This window comes from Peromyscus leucopus, chromosome 8b (genome assembly GCF_004664715.2).
Source record: "Peromyscus leucopus breed LL Stock chromosome 8b, UCI_PerLeu_2.1, whole genome shotgun sequence".
Classification (NCBI taxonomy): Eukaryota; Metazoa; Chordata; class Mammalia; order Rodentia; family Cricetidae; genus Peromyscus; species Peromyscus leucopus.
The window spans coordinates 90,121,184-90,143,020 of NC_051086.1; the positions used below are offsets into that span (position 1 = coordinate 90,121,184).

The window sequence follows — 21,837 nt, forward strand, 5'->3', positions numbered from 1 at the left end:
TTGTCTTAGGAGGTATAAAAAGGATAAAAGAAAAATAAGAAATATATGAGGATTATAACCGGGAAGAAGAAGGAAAGCAACAGGGTGAAACAGGACAGAAAGAACGTAGTAGGAGCAGAAAGAACAATAAAATGAAGAATTAAGGGTTTTTTTTTTTGTTTTGTTTTTGAGACAGGGTTTCTCTGTAGCTTTGGTGTCTGTCCTGGATCTCACTCTGTAGACCAGGCTGGCCTCGAACTCACAGAGATCCACCTGGCTCTGCCTCCCGAGCGCTGGGATTAAAAGCATGCACCACCACCATCTGGTGAATTAAGTTTTAAAAAAACAAATTTATATATTGATTTATTTTACATCCCAGCCGCAGTTTCCCCTCCTTCCTCTCCTCTCAGCCCCCCCACTTCCCTGCCTGCCCTCCACCATTCACTCCTCCATTTCTATTCAGAAAAGGGTAGACTGTCTCAGACTCTTTTACTGGATTTTGGAACCCTATTCCTCATAATGGGTTGCCTTGCCCAGCCTCAATACAGGGGGAGGTTCTTACTCTTATTGCATCTTGGTAAGAACTAAGTTTTGACCCCTCAGATAAAGTCTCCTGTGTGCAGTTTCGCCAACGCCACACCTCCTCTCCAGGTTCTGTGATCTGCTGAGAGCTGATTCTCTCAGCAAAGAGGGAGTCAGATCCTCTGAAATGAAATTACAGAAGGTTATTAGCTACCACGTGGGTTCTGGGGAGCCATCTCCCCAGCTCCTACAGTTTCTTTATAAAGTTAAACTTTTTTTTTTTGTAATCTCAACTGGACTTGGTGATGCATACTGCAATTCCATAGCTTAGGAGATGGAGATGGAGACAGGAAGAAGAGTAGTTCAAGGTTAGCCTTAGCTATATAACAAGAGATTCATTAAACCTTGTCTAAAACAAAACCAAACTGTTAGTGCTGTGGCGGTGGCTCAGTAGTTAACAGCATGTATTGCTCTTCCAGAGGATCTGAGCTCAGTTCCCAGCACCCACACTGGCAGCTCACAGCTATAATAATCTCCAGCTCCAAGTGATTTTACACCCTTTCCTGGAATGCTCTGGGCACTCGTGTACACACACACACACACACACACACACACACACACACACAGCACCACCACCACCATCACCTACCCTGGATATAGAGACAATTTTTTAAAAAACTTTCACATACATGCACATGACACCCCCCCCATATACATACATAATTTTTTAAAACTTCAAAGACATGCATTTATCACATATGATGCTGAATTTTTTGTCTTAATTAGACCATGAACTGTCCTCCGATTTGATCATTCTGGCTGTGCCTGTAAGGGGGTCTCTGGTTAGATTAAAATAGCTGACCAAAACAAATTGTGCTCCTCAATGTTGAATCTCATATAACAATCAATTGAGCACCCATAAGTAGAACAAAAACATGGAAAGAAGGAAGGAAGGAAGGAAGGAAGAAGGGAGGAAGGAAGGAAGGAAGGAAGGAAGGAAGGAAGGAAGGAAGGAAGGAAGGACAGAGATAAAGCAAGTGTGGATGCTGAAAAGCTAGAGATCCAATGAGAACAGATGTTTCAGTGTGGGTCACAAGGCTGGGAAAATCCAATATCTGTCCTTCCTTCCTTTTCCCAGTACTTGGGATCAAACTTAAGACCTTAGGCATGCTGAGCCAATGTACCACCTCTGAGCTACACCAGCCCATCATTGTCTCTCCTGATTCTCAGGCCTTTGGATCTGGACTAGAACTACACTATTAGTTCTCTTGGGTGACTATAGACCTTGAGATTTCCTAACTTCTATATCTGTATGATCCAACTATTGTCCGTCTAGTCTCTGATCCATCCTTGTCTGTTTTCTATTATTAGCAATGAATACCACAGTTTGGGTAACTTTATGAAGAAAATGGAGTTGTTTGGGGGTTTGGGTTCTTCCCACACACACATATCTCACAGTCCTGAAAGTTAAAAATCACCTGAGGCCACGTTGGTGTCCCAGGGCCACGCTCCCACCAGGGCCATACTGATCTGAGTGGCTTACGGTGCCACCCAGGGCCACAGTGACATCTGGGGCTGAGCTTTGGCCAAGGGCCATGTCTGGGTCCATGGTAGCCCAACCACAGCTGGGATCTATATTGATGTCTATAGCCCGTGCCACCACCAAAAGCCATAGGGATGTCCATGCTCTGGGCCCCCATCTGAGGCCATGTTGATGTCTGAGGGCCATGCTGCCACCAGGAGCCATACTCATCTGAGTGGCCTGCATTGCCACCTGAGGCCATGGTGACATTCAGGCCCGAGCTGCAGCTGAGGGGTATGTCTGAGTCTCTTGCCCTACTGAAGCAGCCAGGGTCTGTGATAATGTCCATGACCCATGTTACCATTGGGGGCCATGGAAGAGCTGACCCCAGTGGCCTGGGCACTGAAGAGCTGGTCCTGCTGCCCAATGACCACCTCAGCAGGAGACCTGGCCCCACTCCCGAGAGAGAAATGGCCCCAGTGTTGTGGGCTCAGGAGAGCCGTCCTCACCTGGATGGCTGCCACAACAGGAGAGCTGGCCCTGTACCTGGAAAAGCTGGCCCCACCCCCTCATCATCTGTGCGGGAGAGCTGGCCCTGACCCTTTCCTGAGGGGGTGGTCCTCGTAGAGGCCCAGACTGACCAACTCAGCTACCACCCAGGCCCACATCCACCCCAACATCTACGCCATCTATGACCTCCTGGAGAACGTGAAGGGACCTCCCTCCGGTCCTGTGGAGCTCCATGACTGGGTCAACAGTGGATAGCCCAGAGAAGTTTCACTGATGGCCCAGGATTGACGGTGTGCCAGAGGCAGAGGCCTTGAACCAGACCAACAACTCATGGCATGGAACGTTAGCAAGTAAAGCTGTTCGGGCAAAAAGGTAAACTTTGTAACACAGGGAAGCTACCAAGGCCACTGGGACAAATGAACATGTGATGGGGGAGCAGGAAGGACGGAGGACTGGAAGTTGTTTTTTTTTTTTTTTTTTTTTTTTTTTTTAAATTTTCTTTTGTGGGAGGCTACAAGGGTAGAGGGCAGACATGGAGGGACTGGGAAATGAGTGGGATTATAGTACATGCTGTGAAATTCCCAAAGAACCAATAAAAATTATGTTAATTAGGAAAAATGACAGCGGGCAGTGGTGGCACACGCCTTAAATCCCAGCACTCAGGAGACAGAGGTGGGTGGATCTCTGTGAGTTCAAGGGCAGCCTGGTCTACAGAGCAAGTTCCAGGACAGCCAAGACTACACAGTGAAACCCTGTCTTGAAAAACCAACCCCTCTCCAAAAAAAAAAAAAAGAAGTGATTAAAGTGGCCCAGCACAATGTCCCAGCTAGAAAAGGTGCCATTTGCCAAGCCTGACGGCCTGCGTTTGATTCCCAGGTCCCATATGGTGGAAAGAGATTGGTTCTGAACTCCAGAGGGGCTCCGTGGCACACAACCACCCCCACATACAAGTAAGTAAATGAAATAAAAGCTAATAGTAATAATAATAAGGCATCCATATTCAAAGCCACATTGTTCACAATGATAAAAATAACTGGAGCCAGCAAGATGGTCAATGGGGGAAGACTCTAGCCTCTCAATAATGCAAGCTTAAAGACATGAGTTTGAGCTCCAGAGTCCATGTCCAAGTGAAAGCAGAGACCCGAGTCCACAGTTATCCTCTGACCTCCACATGCATGTGGCTGCCATGCTGTGCTCCTCCTACAGCATATGCACACAGTCATAATAAATAAAATGTAACCCGCACACACAACCTGGATCCAACCTAGATGTCCATTAGCCGTAGAATAGATAAATTGTGGCATATATATTTGTTTTGCTTTGTTTTTCGAGACAAGGTTTCTCTGTGTAGCTCTGCCTGTCCTGGAACTCACTCTGTAGCCCAGGCTGCCCTGGAACTCAGAGATCTGCTTGCCTCTGTCCCCTGAGTGATGGGATTAAAGGTGTGTGCCAACATGCCCCACAAAGTGTGGTATATTTATGCAGTGGAATACTATGCAATCTACCAAACAATAATCTATGGAGATAGAACTCAGAATGCTGAGGACATTTGGAGGGGAATATTGGCTGAGTGAGCTTGCTATATACTGGAAATACTCAATATTTTTATCTGATTGATGGTTACATTATATATATAATATAATATATATGTTGTTTTCCTGTCAACTAAGCAGCCGTACCTGAATCTACTTATATTTTAACTATTTATTGTCTATGTCCCTTGGCCCTGCAGTTGGCAACACCCCACTGTTTTGACTGCGGCCTGGCAGGATTTCTGAGGCTGCCAAATGTAGATTTTAACTAAGTCTCTATCATTCTATTTACCAATAAAGACTCAAGAGTCAAATGTTGGGGTGAAAACCTGCTAGATCAGAGAAGCCAAGAAGCAACCAGCTGACCTTCCTTTTTGGCTGGAGACACAGCAAGAGAAGTGTCTCTCCATTTGTCCCAAAGGAGAAAAACAACAATTAAACACAAGCCGGGTGGCAGTGGCACACACCAGCACTCGGGAGGCAGAGCCAGGCAGATCTCTGTGAGTTCAAGGCCAACCTGGTCTACAGAGTGAGATCCAGGAGAGGCTCCAAAACTACACAGAGAAACCCTGTCTCAAAAAACAAAACAAGGGGTTGGGGATTTAGCTCAGTGGTAGAGCGCTTGCCTAGCAAGTGCAAGGCCCTGGGTTTGGTCCTCAGCTCTGAAAAAAAAAGAAAAGAAAAGAAAAACAAACACAAAAACACCTTGGATCTCTCAGTCCCTCTCTACTCTTTTCTGAGTCTCCTCTGTCCTCTCTATGACTGATTCCTGTCAACTAGTCACTGGCTCCCCCCCACCCCCAATCCAAGGTGTGAGCAAATATCGCACAACATAGCTTTACATGGCACTCTAACTCCAGGTTCAAGGGACCCAACAACCTCTTCTGACAGCACACACACACACACACACACACACACACACACACACACACAAAGAAATAAATAAAAATAAATCCTGTTTGTTTTTTTTTTTAATTTTTTTTCCTTTATATAACAAGTCAACTACTACATTTTGCTTAAAGTATCCAAGGAACCCTGGGAGTTTCTTACAGCCTGTTTGGACAGGGCAGCCCAGAGGACTGCAGCCAAGTCCGGGTGCATATCTAGCAGTATGCTGTTGCTAGCCTGGGCTGGGGTTATGGAATGTCAAGGCTCTGCTTCAAGGCGAATGCCAGAGAGCAGGAACGGGGGGGGGGGGGGGGGCGGCCCCCGGACCAGCAGGGAAAGAGGTGAAGAACAAGGTCCAGGGCAGATTCTTTCACTCTGTGGCCTGTGGCCCAAACCGTAGACTCCTGACCTCACCAGAAACTCAACAAAGGTAAAGAAGCTAAATGGTTTCCAAGTCCACCCACGAGTTTTGCTGCCCAAGGAATCAATAATAATAATAATAATGATCTTTATGATTCATGTTCATCCTGTTTTATTCCAAAGCACTTTACCAAAAAGCCCCTTGGCTCAGCCAAAAAGTTCAGGGCCAGAAGCCAGAATACCTGCGCTCCAGATCTGTCCATGGAACATTTGGACTTTATTGGAGTGTGTTTCTCTGGTTTTAATTGTGGTAGTGCCATATATGGAGAAATATATAGTTTTATTTACGTCCTCTCCCTTAACCCTCCAATCCCTGACGAGGAAGCAATCCTCATTCTAAGCACATAGATAAGGAAATGGGGTCTAGTTAGGGCAGAATTTATCCAAACTCACACAGTATTAAAAAGTATTAAAGAGGCTGGGTGGTGGTAGCGCAAGCCTTTAACCCCAGCACTCGGGAGGCAGAGGCAGGCTGGGTCTCTGTGAGTTTAAGGCCAGCCTGGTCTACAGAGTTCCAGGGCAGCCAAGGCTATACAGAGAAACCTTGCCTCAAAAAACAAAACCAACCGACCGACCAACCAACCAAACAACAACAAGAACCCCAAAAATCAAAAACAAAACAAAAGGTGGGGTGGGGAAAGTAAGTGGGTAATTCTGGCTGGCCTTGAACTCCCTATATGAAGGAGGCTGGCCTTAAACTCACAGTGATCCACCTGTCTCAAGTGCTGAGATTAAAGGCTTGGGCCATTGGGGCTGACATCTGAGCCCTTTAATTTTACCCTAGTCAAAATAGATAAATATATTCCACGCTCTGCTTTTTTTAGTGTGACAGGAGATGGCTTGATCCCATACAAAATGCCTAGTGCATATTCCAAAGGCAGATCTGGGCTGACGGGGCTCTAAACGTACAATTTGGGAGGAAAACTCTTTTTATTAAAAAAAAAAAAATAAATAATTTGAGAACAGACCCGCCTGTAGGCCTTCCAAGCAACGGGCCTTGAAGACTAAACTTGATTATCATGGTACACGCTGTGCCCCTAAACCGGACACATCAGATCTCGGTTCATGCAACGTGGCGGAAGTGGGATGTGGAAGTCCTGGGAAAGGAGTCTCATTTTCCCCAGGAGACGAGAGGAATTACACCAGCAGCGAAACTGTGAGGAAGGAGAAGGCAGTGTGCCAGGGAATAGTCCAAAGAGACAGTGCGACCCAGCTGGCTGAGATGTGAGCAACAGCGGTGTTATTGTGGCAGCCGAGGAGCCAGGAGCAATGGCGTTGCCCGGTGAGCGATGGCACAAACCACGCGTGGGCTGGCCTGGTGGAAGCAGGCGTCCTTGACATTGCCTTCTCCCTCCCCACGTCTAATCCTGACAGCCCTTCCGCTGAGCAGGGAAGGCAAAAGCCCAGACAGCGGGAGACCAGAAAGTCGTTCACGCCCAGGCTTTTCCTCTTCGGACTTGCCGGATGGTGGGATGCGGGAGGTTCGAACGGCTGCAGCTCCAGCCTTAGGACTGGGGGCCGGGCTCTCCTGCCCGCTCCCCGCCGCCGGCCGGGGTGGGGGCTGAGCCCGCGGCCTGCTTTCTCAGGGCTGGCCAAGCCTTTTTGACAAGCTGATTGCGAGGATGGGATTGGCTGATCCAGGCGTGACGCCGGTAACAACAAAGGTGGAGTTGGAAGAAATTAGATTAAAGGAGAAGAGAGGAAAAAAAAAAATTAAAAGGAGAGCTAGCAGGCGACTGGAGGCAGAGACCAAGGGGAGACGCACGAAGCTCCGTTCCCGGTTCTGACTCCCCCCCCCCCACCTCCAAGCTCCTTCGCACAAACGCTCCGGGATTTTGCTCTAAACCCCCACCCCGGCGGCGGCCTAGTTACGGAAGCCGGGGTAGAAGGGATGGCCGCTCCGCTGCGTCTTGAAAAATCTTCCCAACTCCCACTGATACCACTACGACCCAGGGGAGAACTTTTCGCTCCAACTCCTCGGATCCTAAGGCCGCTGAAGATGGGGGGCATCGAGAACAACGAAAGACTCGCTCTGAAACCCGGAAGGCCCTCGCGGGGCATCGCGATCGAACGAGGCGGGGTGTTTCCCCGGTATTTCGATGTGTTGCAAACCTAGGAGCGTCTTTATTTTTTCATTTTTGTAACACTCCCTTCGCCCCCACCCCGCTTTAGGTTCAGGGTTGCAAAAGCAGAGCAATAAAAAAAAAAAAAAAAAAAAAAAAAAAAAAAAAAAACCTGCGCACACACTCACTCAGACACACACCAGTGGCGACAGGGGAGAGTTGGAAAAACGCAGGAGAGGAGGAGGAGGCAGGAGACAGCGGGGATGGAGCAATGGGAGCGGGAGCAGGCAGGATCCCTCAGATCCCCCCTCCGGCTTCAAGCTGCCTCGCCCGCCCCGGCAGGGGAGCGAGGAGTCGGGCGAGCAGATGGAGCGGAGCTCGCTCTAGGCAGCTGGCTTGGCCGGAGACTGGAGGAGCCGCCAAGCGACCGGCTGATTGGAAGAGAAACGCAGAGCGATGGAGGCGGGGGTAGGAGGACGATTTCTCTGCGGGGACTGGCGGCGGCGTACACGCCCGGGTCGGGCGCTGCAGAGCTTGGCTAGCTTTCAACCCGCGCTCGGCGGCTCCAGCCCCGCGCACCCCCGCCCCCAGCCCTGCCGGCGGCCCCGCAGGTGAGTGCGAGCCTAGAGCAAAAAAAAGAACCAAACGTCGAAAAAATGTCTGCCTGGAAAGAAAAAAAAAACAAAAAAATTTTTTTCCTTATTCCTTTTTTTAAAAATTTCGTGCAGCCCCCAGAGCGGTGGGAGGGAAGGGGTGAGGCTGAGCCGCCCGGAGGAGGCGGAGGGGCCAGGCGAGGCCGGGGCGGCCCGGGAGGCGGCGGCGCCAAGGCGGCTCTGACGGGCTAGCGCTCGAAGCGGCGCTGCGCTGCGCCGAGGCGGGCGGGCGGGCGGGCGGAGCGGGGCGGGCGGAGCGCGGCGCGTGGGGCTCGCCATTAGCCGTCGCTCCGCTTCGCCATCTCGGGCTTTGTCTGGAGACTCGCTGGCCCGGCGTCGGCAGCTGCGGAGCTGCGACTCCGCTCTTGCGCCCGCCGGAGTGCCAGGTTCCCCCCTGCCCTCACCAGCACCCACACGCTCGGTAAGTGGGCCTCGGTGCGGCGGATTTCGGGGGAAAGGGGTTGCTCCCTGGCGGCGCCGATCTCCAGGCTCCACGCGCCCAGGGCAGGCCTAGGGAGCCACGCCGGGCTGGATTGAACCGGCTCCCTTCCTCTACCGGGGCCGGCCAGTCCGGGTCGTTCCCGCGGGTGTGAGAAACTAGGTGGATTTGGGGGAGTTTTTTGTTTGTTTGTTTTTTAGGGAACTAGTAGTATATTTTTTAAGTTTCGTGAGTGCCGTTCGGAGATAAGGGGACCGCGAGGTAGGCGCCGAAACCTGGCACCGCGATCGGCGAGCGTGAGCCCAAAGCCGGTGGCCACGCTCCGGGGACCAGGGTGGGCGATCGCCCGCTCCCCGAGGCGGGAGAGGGAAGCGGACGAGGGCTGGCCCGGAAGACCGAGCCTAAGCTCGGAGAACCTGGAAGAGAGCTCCAGAGCAGGGCTGCCGGCACCCGCGAGGCTCGCCGGCCACCCCTCTGGGCACCCTCTCCACCGCCGCACCTCGGCCCTCCCTCCCGCGCCGGCCAAGCCTGCTAGTTCCCCCGCGGGGCTGGCGAGGTCGCTCTCGCCGCCTGCTTGCCTGCCCGCCTCGGCTCGCAGCCCCGCCGCCATCCGGGCGGCTGCGTGTCTCCCTGCCCCGGCCCCCCCCCCCTTCCCCGGCGGCAGCAACAGCAGCAGCCGCCGCCGCCACTACCACCACCCCCCTCCCCTCCTTCCTTGCCTCCGCCTCGGCCGCCCGGGTCCCCCCAGCGCCCGCCCCTCCTCCCAGCTGCCCCCCGCGGAGCCCGCCCGGGCAGGCTGTGGGAGGGAGCGGAGCCGGCGAGGCGGGCGGGCTGGCGCTCGCTCCCCGGGGGTCGGTGTGCGCTCTACGGGGAAGGACGCGCTCGCTGCCCCGCTTCTCCCGCCCCCCTCCCGCTCCTCCTCCTCCCTTCTCCCTCCTCCTCCCCGCTCCGGCGGCGGAGGCTGCTGCGGCGGCGGCGGCGGGGGGTGTGCGAGCTGAGGCCGGGGCCGGCGGGCGGGCGGCGGGCGGGCTGCCTGCAGGCGGAGGGCGCTGTGCTTTGTGCTTTTCGCCGCGAGGAGCAGCAGGCAGCAGCCACAGCCGCCGCCGCCACAGCAGCAGCAGCCGCCGCCCCAGCGCCGCCGCCGCGCCCGGAGGAGGAGCCGCTGCCGCCGCGGGAGGGAGTTGCGGCTGTGCCCGGCCGAGCGGGGGAGGGCGCCGCGCTCAGAGCCGGGAAGGGAGCCGCCGGAGCGGGGAGCTCAGAGGCCGCGCTGCGCCGGGTAACCGAGGCGGCGGAGGACGTGCGCCGGGGCCGGGGCTAGGGAGCGAGCCGCGGACGCCGGGCGGCGAGACCGGGGAGGAGGACTGGAGACGAGCTGACCGGGACACGGGGAAGGGCGCCGAGAGCCAGGGGTGGGAAGGGCAGGAAGCGAGGCCCCAGATGGAGGAGCCCGCGCTTCTCCGGCCGGCAGGCGCAGTTCTTGCCGGCCGCCGGAGGGGGCGGCGGGGCCGGTGAGCGCAGCGCCCCCGCCTCGCGGCCGCCGTCCTCCCGCCCTCTGCTTGGCTCGGCTCCCCGGAGGCCGGGGCGGGGGCGCCGGCAGGGCTGGGCCGCAGGCTCGGGGAGGAGGCGGCCGTTCCCGCCGCGGTCGCGCCTCTGCGCCGGGCATCTCCGTGCGCGTCGGGGTAGCTGGGCGGTGGCGGCGTCTCTGGCCCCGGTAGGGTGGCTCGGGGGCGGGGGACAGGCTAGGCCGCTTCTCTCCGGCTGCTCGCCTGCCCGGACGGGCGGCGACCGCGTTGGGAGGTTGGAAGGGGGGAGCAGCGGGAATCCGGATCTGGTCCCCGGGGGCGGTGTGGCCGCTACGCTCCCGGGCTGGCGGCGGCTGCGCTGCGTCCGGGTCCCCGCCGGGTTGCGGAGGCGGGGGGAACCGGCCGGGGGGAAGCGGGAGGAGGAGACTGGGGCGCGTGCCCGCTCCCGTGCCCGCGCGCGCCCTTTACCCGCCCTTCCTCCCCCGCCCTCCAGCCTGGGGCCTCCCCGGGGCGGGCGCTCAACGAGGAGGAGGAGGAGGAAGGGAAAAATTTTTTTTTTTTTTTTTTTGGCCCGGGTGGGGGAAGGAGGCCGGAGGGCGGGCGCTAGCTGCACGCGGGAGCTGGGAGCAGTCTCTCGCGTGGGCAGGGGAGGGCGCATGCGGCGCAGCCGGGCTGCAGGGGCTGGGGGCTGGGGTAGGGAAGAGAGGGGTTCACTCCTACAACCACCGATGAAGTCTGTGATCCTCCTGGTTGGGTCTCGCTGAGAGTGTGGATCTATGCCCCCTCCCTTGTGGGAGGGGGTGGGATAAAAAGTCCCCCCCCCCATCTGCCTACCTGAGTGGATCTGGTGTCTCTTCGAAAGGGTGAGGTGGCTTTGACCCCGGGTTGCCCGGCCAGCGCGACCGAGGAGGTGGCTGGACAGCTGGAGAATGAACGGAGAAGCAGACTGTCCCACAGACCTGGAAATGGCCGCCCCCAAAGGCCAAGGTAGGGGACCCCAGTTTCTGCCCTCTTTAAACTGGTCTTTTCTCACACATGAACTCACCAGCTACTATAAGGTTCCACTAGACTGTGTTCCGTGCACTGGGAGAGGGTCTTAAGTGTACAGAGTCAAGCGTCTGCCCTTGGGGGTTTGGCCAAATCCAAATTACTTTGCTTTCACCTTAAGTGTTGTGTCTTTTACATTCCCCTCCTGCTGTGATTGAGGGGCAGGGCAGACCCGTGCAAGCCAGTTCCTAGTTAGCCTAAAGTGTTATGCCCTCACCTTAGAGGAAGAGAAGGTTTTTGTCAGAGGTCGGTAGGAGGAGGAGAGGGGTTATTTAGTTATTGAGGGTCCCGAGCCATAGGAGCTGTAGATGGTTAGGGCCTAGCTGGCAGTGTAATGTCTGTGAAGTGGAGGGTCTGAGGCAGAGCATCTGGCAATGCTTGAGAGACATGAGGGGAGAGGACTATGGGTCCATGGGACCCTCTCTGTTGACCCTGGCCCAGGGTACTGCATGCAAGTGGAAGTCAAGAGCCTTTTGTATCCTGGTCATGGATTCCCCCAGCTCAGCTTCCAGAGCAGCCACGCTCCAGAGAGGTCTGAGCTGCCGATGGGCTTCACTTCAGCAGCTGAAAAGAGTTAGCCCAAGATGCCTTTTTGCCTTCCTGAGGAGTTGGGCTGTGATGGCAACTTGGAATTCTGGGGTTCTCCAGAGAGTAAGGCCCTGAGAACTCTCCCCGCCCGCATGCCTTTTCTGAGAACTGTTGTATGTGGTTCTGATGTTTGAATTCCACCTTTCTGGTTGCCAGAAATTCTTCTCCTTTGATCTTCCTTCCTTAAAGTGACTGTGAGGGAGGCAGGTGGTGATAGACTTTAATGTTGGGCTGGAGAGATCTTCGTGGGATACCTTACTACCCACACCCCAACTCAGGCCTTGCATGCTTTTTATACCTACCTACAGCATGACCACATTTAGATGTTATCTACATCCCTGCTTCCTTCCCTTTCTGGTGAGCCATGTACCTTAAGGCCCCCAAATCACTATAGCTTTACTCCAGCTCATATAATAAAAGTGCCCATGACAGCCTAGCATGTTAGAAATGATAGCTTTGAAGTAAGCCAGACATGACGTCCAGAGTGGCTAAGTATGGTGGTATCTGGTCCAGAGCCCCTGCCCTAATCCAGTATGGCCACAGTTTTAGGGGCTGAGCCAGGTCTGAGGAAGGATGAATTCAGATGAAAGGCAGCCAGGGGCTTTGGGAGGAGGGTTTGAACTCAAAAAGGCTGGGGATGGCGAGAGCCAGGTGTGATGAGTTCTCTCACCTCTCCAGACCGCTGGTCCCAGGAAGATATGCTGACTTTGCTGGAATGCATGAAGAACAACCTCCCATCCAATGACAGCTCCAAGTTCAAAACCACAGAGTCGCACATGGACTGGGAGAAAGTTGCATTTAAGGACTTTTCAGGAGATATGTGCAAGCTCAAATGGGTGGAGATTTCCAATGAGGTAACTGATTCCTACCTTTTGACAGACACATCTGTATGTGCCTTTGTCTCAGATTTTTTGTTTGTTTGTTTGGTTTGTTTTTTGAGACAGGGTTTCTCTGTGTAGCTTTGCGCCTTTCCTGGAACTCACTTGGTAGCCAGGCTGGCCTTGAACTCACAGAGATCCGCCTGGCTCTGCCTCCTGAGTGCTGGGATTAAAGGCGTGCACCACCACCGCCCAGCTTGTCTCAGGTTTTTAATCTCAGAGAAAATGGGGAAAGTAAGGCAGACCTGTCCTATTTGTAGTAGACAGAGGGTGTTTACATGTTTGTCAGCTCTGATTATTATGCCTTAGGGGACAGAGTAGCCTGGGCGATAGCAACAGCCTGACGCTCACAATTCTACTACAGTCTTTCTAGGTGGCCTTGAATACCCAAACCAATCTAAGGAGTTAATGAGGTACAGGCATGGAAGCCACAGTGAAGTCAGTCTGTCCTGTGGTGACCGCCATTAGGTGTGCCCTCACTGCCTGGACCTCTGCCGTAGGCATGATCTAGTGCCTCTGGCTGAGGTTGCCTGTACGTAGGCTGTTGGTTTGTGTCCTCAGTGAACTCAGTCTGGTGAGGAGTGGCAATAATATCGGAAAAGAAGGCTGCACTGTGGAGTGAAGTTTCCCAAATTCCTTTCTCCCCATTGGCTTCTTCCTCCAGGTGAGGAAGTTCCGTACGTTGACAGAATTGATCCTTGATGCTCAGGAACATGTTAAAAACCCTTACAAAGGCAAAAAGCTCAAGGTGAGATGCCAGGAGAAGCCCGGGGGTCGGGGTTGAAAGAGTGGATGGTGTCTAACCTCAGTTTTCTCCGTTCCAGAAACACCCGGATTTCCCAAAGAAGCCTCTCACCCCTTACTTCCGCTTCTTCATGGAGAAGCGGGCCAAGTATGCGAAACTCCACCCTGAGATGAGCAACCTGGACCTGACCAAGATCCTGTCTAAGAAATACAAGGAGCTTCCAGAGAAGAAGAAGGTGGGGGGGGTGCTCAGGTAGGGGAGGGAAGGGCAGAGACGCTTGCAGGTGAGAGCAGCTGGTTTGGGTAGGTCATTGGAGTAGGGGTAGGCTTTAGACAAAGAGACTCAACGTCAGGGGTGGATGGGTAATGCAGCAGCAGAGTGTAGTGTGTGTGGAGGCGCCCGTGGTTATCTGTCCCCTCCTAGGCCTGCACAAGGTCAGACAGGCCACCTTGGAAGGGAAGACCCAGAAGGCATTCAGATTGACCTTGTAACCACAGCCATCGCGGCTGTGTTTTGAACAGTCACACCCAAGCATCCTCCCTGGCACTCTGTGGAGCAGTTCTCTACCTACTGTGATGCTTGAGCACACAAGAGACCATAGGAAAGGGATTGGTGGGTTGTCCTGGTCTTTGTGAGCAAGGAATAGGGGCACAGGGGCCTCGGCACTAATGATGCTGGAGCACACTTGACTGGAACCTCTCACTCCCTCCCGCGCTCTTCTTCCTGCCGTAGTCACAGAAGCAAGCTTGCTTCACCTCAGGCTGTTCCCTACAGAAATGGCCCACTGATTAGATTATCAGGGATACTTCACTTTAGGGGTAGAAGTTGTCCAAACCTCCTGAACAGAGATGGATGGAGCCAAAGACAGCTCAGGTTCCCTGTAAGGCAGAAAGCAGAACTACAGCGGGAGTTCATCACAAAAGAAATGGGATGAGGAGAGAGCGCAACACAGATGATGGGTGACGAGTCAAGAAAAGAGATGTCAGTGGGGGCAGCGAGGTGTAAAAATGCACATGGACAGGCAGGACAGATATTTGTATGTCTCTAGCCCCCTAAACGGCACCAGCCAACACACTGAGCAGCCATTTTTTCTGCATACTCTGCCTGAGTGCTCATACCGCCTTGTTGCTGAATCCAAAATGGAATAGGTTTGATTGGGTTAAAAAAAGCAGCTGTCTGTGGCCCATACCCAAGCCAAGAGTAGCAAGAACTGGCAGAGGTGCAATTGACCCCATGGGTGAGGACTGGGGACAGTGACTACACGCAGCACCGAACCTCCAAGGGAGGGCAGGGAGAGGCTAAGAAACAGAATCCGGGAGATTCAGAGAAACTTGAGTGGGGAAAGCATTAGCATGGGCATTCCATTTTGGGCCTGTCTGCTGCCTGTTGTTGCCAATTGGGTGTGTAGGGGCTTCCTTCAGGTAAGTTACTTCACTGCTCTACTCCTGGCGTGGGGTGTAGAGCGTGAGCCAGAACCTTGACATCATGCCTTTTAGTTCCAAAACCTTGCCTGAGGAGGACTGAGATTGCCCCAAGAAGGTGATGCTGTTTGTGGTTTTCATTGGGAAGCGTGGGGAAAATGCCTCCTTGCACATGGTACCTCTTTACAAGGAGGAGTCTGGCTGGTTGTGAGCCTCTGGCTCCTTGCACTGCTGATGTGACCCTCTAGGATAGAGGGAGGGAGGAAGGAAGGAAGAAATGTCTAAATTATTACATCGGAGTCAGGATGCCAGAGGAAAGGTGGGGAAGGAAGGTTCTGGGGGAGCCTGGGGCTCCAGCTAGAGGAAGGGGTCAGAGGCAGGAGGGGTTGATGACCAGGAATATGAGGAACGCTGGAGACTTGATGGATGGGGAGAAACTCCAAATTCAGGTCATTTACATTTGATTTACATTGCAAGAATTCATTGTGTGTCCCTTCAACACTACCCTCTCCTGCCTTAGAGGCAGAATTTAGCCTCCCTCACCTTGGAGGGAATAGACCAACGCCAGCTGCCAAGGAGGGTGGAAGTGGGAGCAGCCGCAGCAAGAGGGTTCCACAAGGCCAGGGGGCTGGCTGTGGTATTGGGGGAAGGGGTGGGCTGTCCTACCTTGCTCCTGTCCACCCAGCGGGTGATTCCATGTCCCCTGGCTTCTGGGACATTTTGCCTTCGGTGAAGAGAATAAGATGGAGATTGAATGTCTGGAAGACCCCTGTAAATCCCACTGTCTGGTTAATTAGTCACCAGGCCTAGTGTGAGTTAACTCACCGAGGGCAGAGATACCATACATCCAAAACCATAGCAGGAGGCAAGGCAGTCAGGAGGGTGGCTGGCTTTTCTAGCTCTGGGTGAAATAGCTCTTGGGTCCTGGATGACCCCATCCCCTCCTCCCCTCAGATGAAATATATTCAGGACTTCCAGAGGGAGAAACAGGAGTTCGAGCGAAACCTGGCCCGATTCAGGTAAGGCACAGGAGGGCCACGGGGTACTGGGTGTGGTAGGATAAATTGATCCCGGCTGGATACTAGAACCCATCATCCATGAAAACCTGGAAGTCTTGCGTAGACTGTTAGTGTCAGGGGCAGGGACAGGCTGCCAGCCACTAACCCTCAGCGAGCTCCATCCAGCAGGAGGCCTAGAAAGAAGGCTTGGGTTGGACGGCTAGCTGGGGTCTGCCTTAGCAGTGCCCCTGCTGACCCTTGCTCTGGTCCCCTGGCTAGGGAGGATCACCCTGACCTTATCCAGAATGCCAAGAAGTCGGACATCCCTGAGAAGCCCAAAACTCCCCAGCAACTGTGGTATACTCATGAGAAGAAGGTGTATCTCAAAGTGCGGCCGGATGTGAGTGTCTGGCCAAAGGGTAGGGGTGGAGGGTACACGGCGGTGGCAAGGGGGGAGCCGCGCCAGGTGGCTGGGTATGGTGCAGGGGAGCAGGAGAGGAGGCCCCTCCCCAGGGGGAGGTTGCATGGACAGGGCCTGGGCCAGCTGGCGTATGAATGAGCGTGTGTGTGAGCCTGTCCCTTGCACCAAGGCGGATCCCTGCCTCTCCACTATAACCCTCCTGGCCTGCGGTGGACACTCGCGTGACCTCCTGTGGCCCGAGGGGGCGGGGCCTCTGTGCCCCTCACCCCCCTCCCCTGCCCCTGGCTGCCTGTGTGTGTCTGACGGCTTTTGGTTTGCAGGCCACTACGAAGGAGGTGAAGGACTCCCTGGGGAAGCAGTGGTCTCAGCTCTCGGACAAAAAGAGGCTGAAATGGATTCATAAGGCCCTGGAGCAGCGGAAGGAGTACGAGGTTAGGCTTCCGCTGCGCTCCGCCCCATCCGGCTCTTCACGAGCCTCTGCCCTCGACTTGTGCCACCGCGTTGCGCAGGTGGCGGTCATTCCCCGACCCTCTACTGAGGGAGGGGCCCTCGGGGGCCCCTCACCTCTGCCCCTACCATCTCACAGCCCCCGCCCCACCGAGAGATCTCAGGCTAGGGCAGAGCAGGGCTCCAGACTGCAAACGACACAGCAGACACACAGCCACACACCGCCACCTCCAGCTTTGCTCCCTGCCCCCCTTCCCCAGCGGCTCTCCCCCTTACGGCGTCCCGGCTAACCCCACGCCCCCTCCCCCCGTTACCCTCCACTCCCCCACCTCTCACGCTGCAGGAGATCATGCGTGACTATATCCAGAAGCATCCCGAGCTGAACATCAGCGAGGAAGGCATCACCAAATCCACCCTCACCAAGGCCGAGCGCCAGCTCAAGGACAAGTTCGACGGGCGACCCACCAAGCCACCTCCGTGAGCGCTGCCCTGGGTGGGTGGGCGGGCCAGTGGGCAGCCAGGGAGTTGGGCCTTTGCAGGACTTGAACCCAGGTTGGGCAGCTAGGAAACCTCTTGCCCACTCGCTCACAGGCGTGCCTTCTCTTGGGTTCAACAGGAACAGCTACTCGTTGTACTGCGCGGAGCTCATGGCCAACATGAAGGACGTGCCCAGCACAGAGCGCATGGTGCTTTGCAGTCAACAGTGGAAGCTACTTTCCCAGAAGGAGAAAGACGCCTATCACAAGAAATGCGACCAGGTACCACTCCCATCTTTGGGGCCTGTCTCGGGGTACCGGTTCAGGCATGCGGTCTGCCCCAGCCGGGCTGCTGGTTATTGTCTACCATCTTTAGAGGGACAGAGGGTTACACCCAGCCCCTAGGGGCCTGCTGAGGGTGACTGCCCCCCAGAGGAATGGAGGCTGTGCCCAACTGACTGAGTCCCTCTCCTTCCCTAGAAAAAGAAGGATTATGAGGTCGAACTGCTGCGGTTCCTCGAGGTGAGTAGCCTGGTGGACAGCGGTGGGCCTGGCAGGCAGTCTTGAGTGGGATGAACCTGCCTGCTGCAGCGCCGTGCTGCCCTTCTTTCTGCTCAGAGCCTGCCCGAGGAGGAGCAACAGCGAGTCCTGGGGGAAGAAAAGATGTTGAACATCAATAAGAAGCAGACCACCAGTCCAGCCTCCAAGAAGCCTTCTCAGGAAGGTGGCAAGGTGTGTGCCCCGTGACGGCCACATAGGGTGGAGCCACCCACCTACGCTAGGCTGATGGTCCCTGTACCGCTGACCCTCCCCGTCCCTCCTCCAGGGCGGCTCTGAAAAGCCCAAGCGGCCTGTGTCTGCCATGTTCATCTTCTCCGAGGAGAAGCGGCGGCAGCTGCAGGAGGAGCGGCCTGAGCTCTCAGAGAGCGAGCTGACCCGCCTGCTGGCCCGCATGTGGAACGACTTGTCCGAGAAGAAGAAGGTCAGGCCTTGGGGAGTCTGGCGCCAATCTCCCCTAAGGGCCGCCTGGGCTCCTTCCGTGCACGCGGTTAAGGCCGCACTCCCGCCGCCCGCCGGTGTGGATCACACATGTGCCCGCCAGCCGGAAGGCGGGAAGCTGTCAGCTGGGGATGTCTTCCCTTAGAAAGCAGCCCCATGGGTGGGGCGGAGTCTGCGCGACATCAGCGCTGCCCACGGCCTCTGCCGGGCCCCGCCCCCGCCTCTGCCGGCCCCGCCCTCCTAGGCAGGAGCCCGCGGCCGCTGCTTGGTGGGCTTAGCGCGCCCCCTAGGGGTGGTTCGCAGGCTGACTCCAGTTGCCTTTTCCTTATAGGCTAAATATAAGGCCCGGGAGGCTGCTCTGAAGGCACAGTCTGAGAGGAAGCCAGGCGGGGAGCGTGAAGAGCGGGGCAAGCTGCCAGAGTCGCCCAAGAGAGCCGAGGAAATCTGGCAGCAGAGTGTCATCGGAGACTATCTGGCCCGCTTCAAGGTAGCAGGGAGCGGGAAAGGATAGGTTTGCCGCCTCCTGCAGCAACAGGACCCCTCCTACAGCTGATGCCTTTCGTGTGTACCTTAGAATGACCGGGTGAAAGCCTTAAAAGCCATGGAGATGACCTGGAACAACATGGAGAAAAAGGAGAAGCTGATGTGGATTAAGAAGGCAGCAGAGGACCAAAAACGATATGAGGTGGGAAGGGACTGAGTAACACGCCTCCGTGTAAATAAGTGGGTGCTGGGCCAGAAGTGTGTCCCAGCTCTGGTGGGGACCTTGAGCCAGTCTCTTCATCTTCAGCCTGTCCTAGGCTAGGTGAGAGCTGAGGTACTAGCCTCTTAAGTGGTTCCTAGGGGACATACGTTCAATTTAGAAAGCATTTGGAATGGTCCTGTTGAAGTGGTTAACTTGGGAGGTAGTTGCTTCAGGGAGAGTCTAGTTATGGATTCCAGACTGGCCGCCAACTCTGGCTCTTCCTGCCTTAACCTCGGAGTGTTGGGATTACAGGACCTATCCTAGGCACTTCCTCCCCTTTCTGGCATATGAAAGAGCCCGCAAAGACTTGGTGACGATGGGGTGGGGCGTGTGGGTGTGAGTGTGACCTTTCCATGTCTCTGCAGAGAGAGTTAAGTGAGATGCGGGCCCCTCCAGCTGCTACGAACTCTTCCAAGAAGATGAAGTTCCAGGGCGAGCCCAAGAAACCTCCCATGTAAGCCTCAGGCTAGCGCCCATCCTGGTCCGAAGATGGGACTGGAAGGTGGCTGGCTCGGGACCCTGGCCACACCTGTGCCACCCTGTCATACCTGCAGGAACGGTTACCAAAAGTTCTCCCAGGAGCTGCTGTCCAACGGGGAGCTGAATCACCTGCCGCTGAAAGAGCGCATGGTAGAGATTGGCAGCCGCTGGCAGCGTATCTCCCAGAGCCAGAAGGAGCACTATAAAAAGCTGGCCGAGGAACAGCAGAAGCAATACAAGGTGCACTTGGACCTCTGGGTCAAGGTGAGAGAGGAGGGTCAGGGAGGGATCCTGCTAGCTGGCCCTCACTCATGGTTCCTTTGGTGACTCAGAAGTCCTCCAGGGCAATGGGCACTGGCACTTTTAAAGCTAAGAAAGCCGAGGTATTAAATAATTTGCCAAGATCACATAGTTGGTAGAAAATTCACATCAGCTATATTTTCTTCTTTCCTGCCAGGGCCAGTGGACTTGTAAGCTCTGGCCAGGCTGTCAGTCTCTGTTTTTTCTCTCCTGCTTTGAATAGTCAGATCTGCACAGTGAGGAGAATTGCCTGTCACTGAGACAATTCTCAGGTTGACCAGAGACCCAGGGAGATGGTGGGAATTAAGTGTTCTAGAATTTTCTCACCCTCCATCATCTCATCAATGGCTCAAAGACCAGGGTCCAGGTGGGGTTGGTGCTGGGCCTCTTGAGTGATGGGGGGAGGCTATGGAGTTTAGAAGGTCCTGAGTGTGGAGCTATGATTTGGGCAGAGCAGTTGGGGAAAATTGATATGAAAACTAGCTGTCAGTTCAGGATAACTCCAGAGAAAGGTACCTGTGGCATAATCAAGATTGTGTGCTGAGCCCCTAAGAGCTCTCTGCAGGGACCAGAAGCTGGGGAGGGCTGAGGGTAAAAGGTGATGGTACATGAGTGTCTGCCAGTGAACGTCGACATAAGGAAGGAGCCAGCAGTAGTATGGGGTGTGCTCTGACTCCCAGCCCTTCTCTCCAGAGCCTGTCCCCCCAGGACCGCGCGGCATACAAAGAATACATCTCCAATGTGAGTGAGCGCAGGGCAGTGGAGGGTGGGGAAGGGTCTCTGCAGGAGCTGGAACTTAATGCCCCGCCCTCCTGTGCCCATGCTTTCTGGTAGAAACGTAAGAACATGACTAAGCTCCGGGGCCCAAATCCTAAGTCTAGCCGGACCACCCTGCAGTCTAAGTCGGTAAGGAGCCCCTCCGAGATGGGTGGGTGTCTGTGGGGCCGGGCTGGTAAAATGGAGCTCATCCTGCCACTGACGCATCTCCACACTTCCCAGGAGTCGGAGGAGGATGATGACGAGGAAGATGAGGATGACGAGGAGGAAGAAGAGGAAGACGATGAGAATGGGGACTCCTCCGAGGACGGGGGGGACTCCTCTGAGTCCAGCAGCGAAGATGAGAGCGAGGATGGGGATGAGGTGGGTGGACAGGACACGGAGGAAGGGAGGATCGTGGACGGCCAGGAGGGCCACCTGGTGACTGCGGATTCTTTCCTCTCCCAGAATGAGGATGACGATGACGATGAGGACGACGACGACGAGGACGACGATGAGGATGAAGACAATGAGTCTGAGGGCAGCAGCTCCAGCTCTTCCTCTTCAGGGGACTCCTCAGACTCTGACTCCAATTGAGGCTCGGCCCCCCACCCCCGGCCCTGGGCAGGCAGCCAAGGAGAGCCACCGCAGAGCTCCCTCCCCAACTGACCACCTTTGTCTCTCCCTATGTTCTGCCCCCGTCCCCTCAGCCTCCCCCACTTTCTTTCTTTCTTTCTTCCTTTTTTTTTTTTTTTTTTTTTGGAAAAAAAAAAATTTTCAGTGGGGGTAGGAGGCTGCGTGAGCCCAGGCTAGGACTCGGCAGTCTTGGGGCCTTGAGCTCCAGGGATTCTCCAGGGACAGCAACCACCAGACTGAGCCAGCACTGGACCGGCCCGCCCCACCCCTCTTCTGCACTTGCAGTTCCGGCATGGACAATGGACCGGGGAGATGGGGGTGGGAGTGTGTCCTGAAGAGTTCGGTGAGGCCTCCGCACCTGCAACCTGCTCCAACGTGGATGTTCAGGGGAGCCTTTCCTTCCCGGAGGGGCTTGCCGCCCGGACTGCCACACACTGAACTGGAGGGAGAGAAAGGTGCTGCCTTCAAGAAAGCAGGCAGTCCATGCCCCTCTCCCCTGCCCCCGCAGGAAGGAGCTGCCTGGACCCGATCCTGGGGGAGGGGCAGAGTGTTTTTTATATATGTGTATATATTTTTTTTTTAAGCTCTGAGCTGTCAACGAGACGTTTCCTACCGATCTCGGCTGCCCTCGCTGTTGTCATTTCTGGGGATGGGAGGGCGTGGGGTGAGCTGGGTTGAGACTTAAAAATGGTCTTGGTGTGCATAGAATGTGTGAGGCTGCGTGTGTGTGTGTGTGTGTGTGTGTGTGTGTGTGTGTGTGTGTGTGTGTGTGTGTGTGTGTGTGTGTGTGTTTGCGTGCTATGGCATGGTTGCACCTGTGGAAGTGTGTGTACATATGTGTGTTCCTAT

General features: G+C 55.2%; 1 protein-coding gene across 7 annotated transcripts; it reads left to right on the forward strand.

Annotated features, from left to right (window-relative positions):
- Positions 1-6,955: 6,955 nt before the first annotated feature.
- Positions 6,956-21,604, forward strand: Ubtf (upstream binding transcription factor). Of its 7 annotated transcripts, none has more exons than XM_028882589.2 (21): positions 6,956-8,047; positions 10,914-11,038; positions 12,365-12,540; positions 13,229-13,312; positions 13,389-13,544; positions 15,685-15,749; positions 16,008-16,128; positions 16,470-16,580; positions 16,940-17,073; positions 17,213-17,354; positions 17,553-17,594; positions 17,691-17,804; positions 17,899-18,054; positions 18,403-18,558; positions 18,646-18,756; positions 19,182-19,270; positions 19,371-19,560; positions 20,290-20,337; positions 20,431-20,502; positions 20,596-20,736; positions 20,821-21,604. In XM_028882589.2, exons 2-21 carry the CDS (start codon positions 10,981-10,983, stop codon positions 20,947-20,949), a joined length of 2,295 nt encoding a protein of 764 aa, XP_028738422.1. In that variant the 5' UTR covers positions 6,956-8,047; positions 10,914-10,980; the 3' UTR covers positions 20,950-21,604. The 7 variants fall into 7 exon arrangements, with proteins under 7 accessions (XP_028738422.1, XP_028738426.1, XP_028738420.1 ...); XM_028882587.2 differs by lacking the exon at positions 6,956-8,047 and adding an exon at positions 8,266-8,510; XM_028882588.2 differs by lacking the exon at positions 6,956-8,047 and adding an exon at positions 9,723-9,804.
- Positions 21,605-21,837: the final 233 nt, after the last annotated feature.